This window comes from Plasmodium gallinaceum (assembly GCF_900005855.1).
Source record: "Plasmodium gallinaceum strain 8A genome assembly, contig: PGAL8A_v1_61, whole genome shotgun sequence".
In the NCBI taxonomy this organism is placed as follows: domain Eukaryota; phylum Apicomplexa; class Aconoidasida; order Haemosporida; family Plasmodiidae; genus Plasmodium; species Plasmodium gallinaceum.
In genome coordinates, this window is record NW_021628220.1 from 1 (window position 1) to 944 (window position 944).

A 944-nucleotide genomic window follows, 5' to 3' on the forward strand; every position below is an offset into this window, starting at 1 on the left:
AGAACTTTAAATCAAATCATACACATGTGCATATTTATATTTTTAAAAATACTTTGCTAATAATGTTTTAAATAGTTTAAAATTTACTTACGATATTTTTTTTTTTTTTTTTTTTTTTTTTTTTTACTTTTTTTTCTTAATAAACTATAATTAACATTTTCTACTATCACATCATCACTTGAATCAAAATCTTTTTCACCTAAAGAATTTTAAAAAAAAAAAATTTATCATATAAAGAAAGAAATACTAAATAAAAGTGTGTAAATTTTAGTAGATACCTCCAACTATAAAATTTTTTAAGGATTTTTTATTTTCAATATATCCTTCTTCATCTACAACTTCATATATATCATCATTTTTATTTTTTACCTAAATAGTAATAGGAAAAGTAAAATAGGTATTATAATTATTTTAAAAAAAAAAAAAAAAAGGTTCATTTATTATATATTAGTGTAAAATATATATATACATTTAATTGTTATAACTATTTATAGTAACACACAAATTATATTTAAAATAAGTGTATTTTTGTATATATATATATATTTATAAATTTTTTAAATTAATAAAAATAAAGGAGACCTCATAAAAATCAGTTGCTTTGCATTCTTTTGATCTCTGTTTTTTAATTTTATCAAAAACATTACTCATTTTTTATATTATCTATTTCATTAAATTTTTTAATTTTTATATATTATTCATTTAAATATATCCTAACTAAATGAAGAAAATTAAAAAAGGGTTAAATATATGTAAAACAAAAAAAAAAAAAAATAAAAATAAAATAAAATAAAAGAAGCATACAAAAGAAAATTATATTTATAAGGATATACCTTATTTTTCTTGAGAATTTTTTTTTTTTTTTTCTAAAATAAATTTTTAATTTTTACTGCTTTTTCAGAATACAGAAAAAAAAAAAAAAAAAAAAAAAAAAAAAAAAAAAA

At 14.7% G+C, this 944-nt stretch overlaps 1 protein-coding gene across 1 annotated transcript; it reads right to left on the reverse strand.

Moving 5' to 3' along the window:
- Window positions 1–127: 127 nt before the first annotated feature.
- Window positions 128–651, reverse strand: PGAL8A_00085300 (DNA polymerase alpha, putative; the record flags this gene model as incomplete). The annotated part of the gene is made up of 3 exons (XM_028671032.1): window positions 128–199; window positions 279–369; window positions 583–651. Coding segments are annotated over 3 exons (232 nt in total), but the record flags the coding sequence as incomplete, so codon positions are not given.
- Window positions 652–944: the final 293 nt, after the last annotated feature.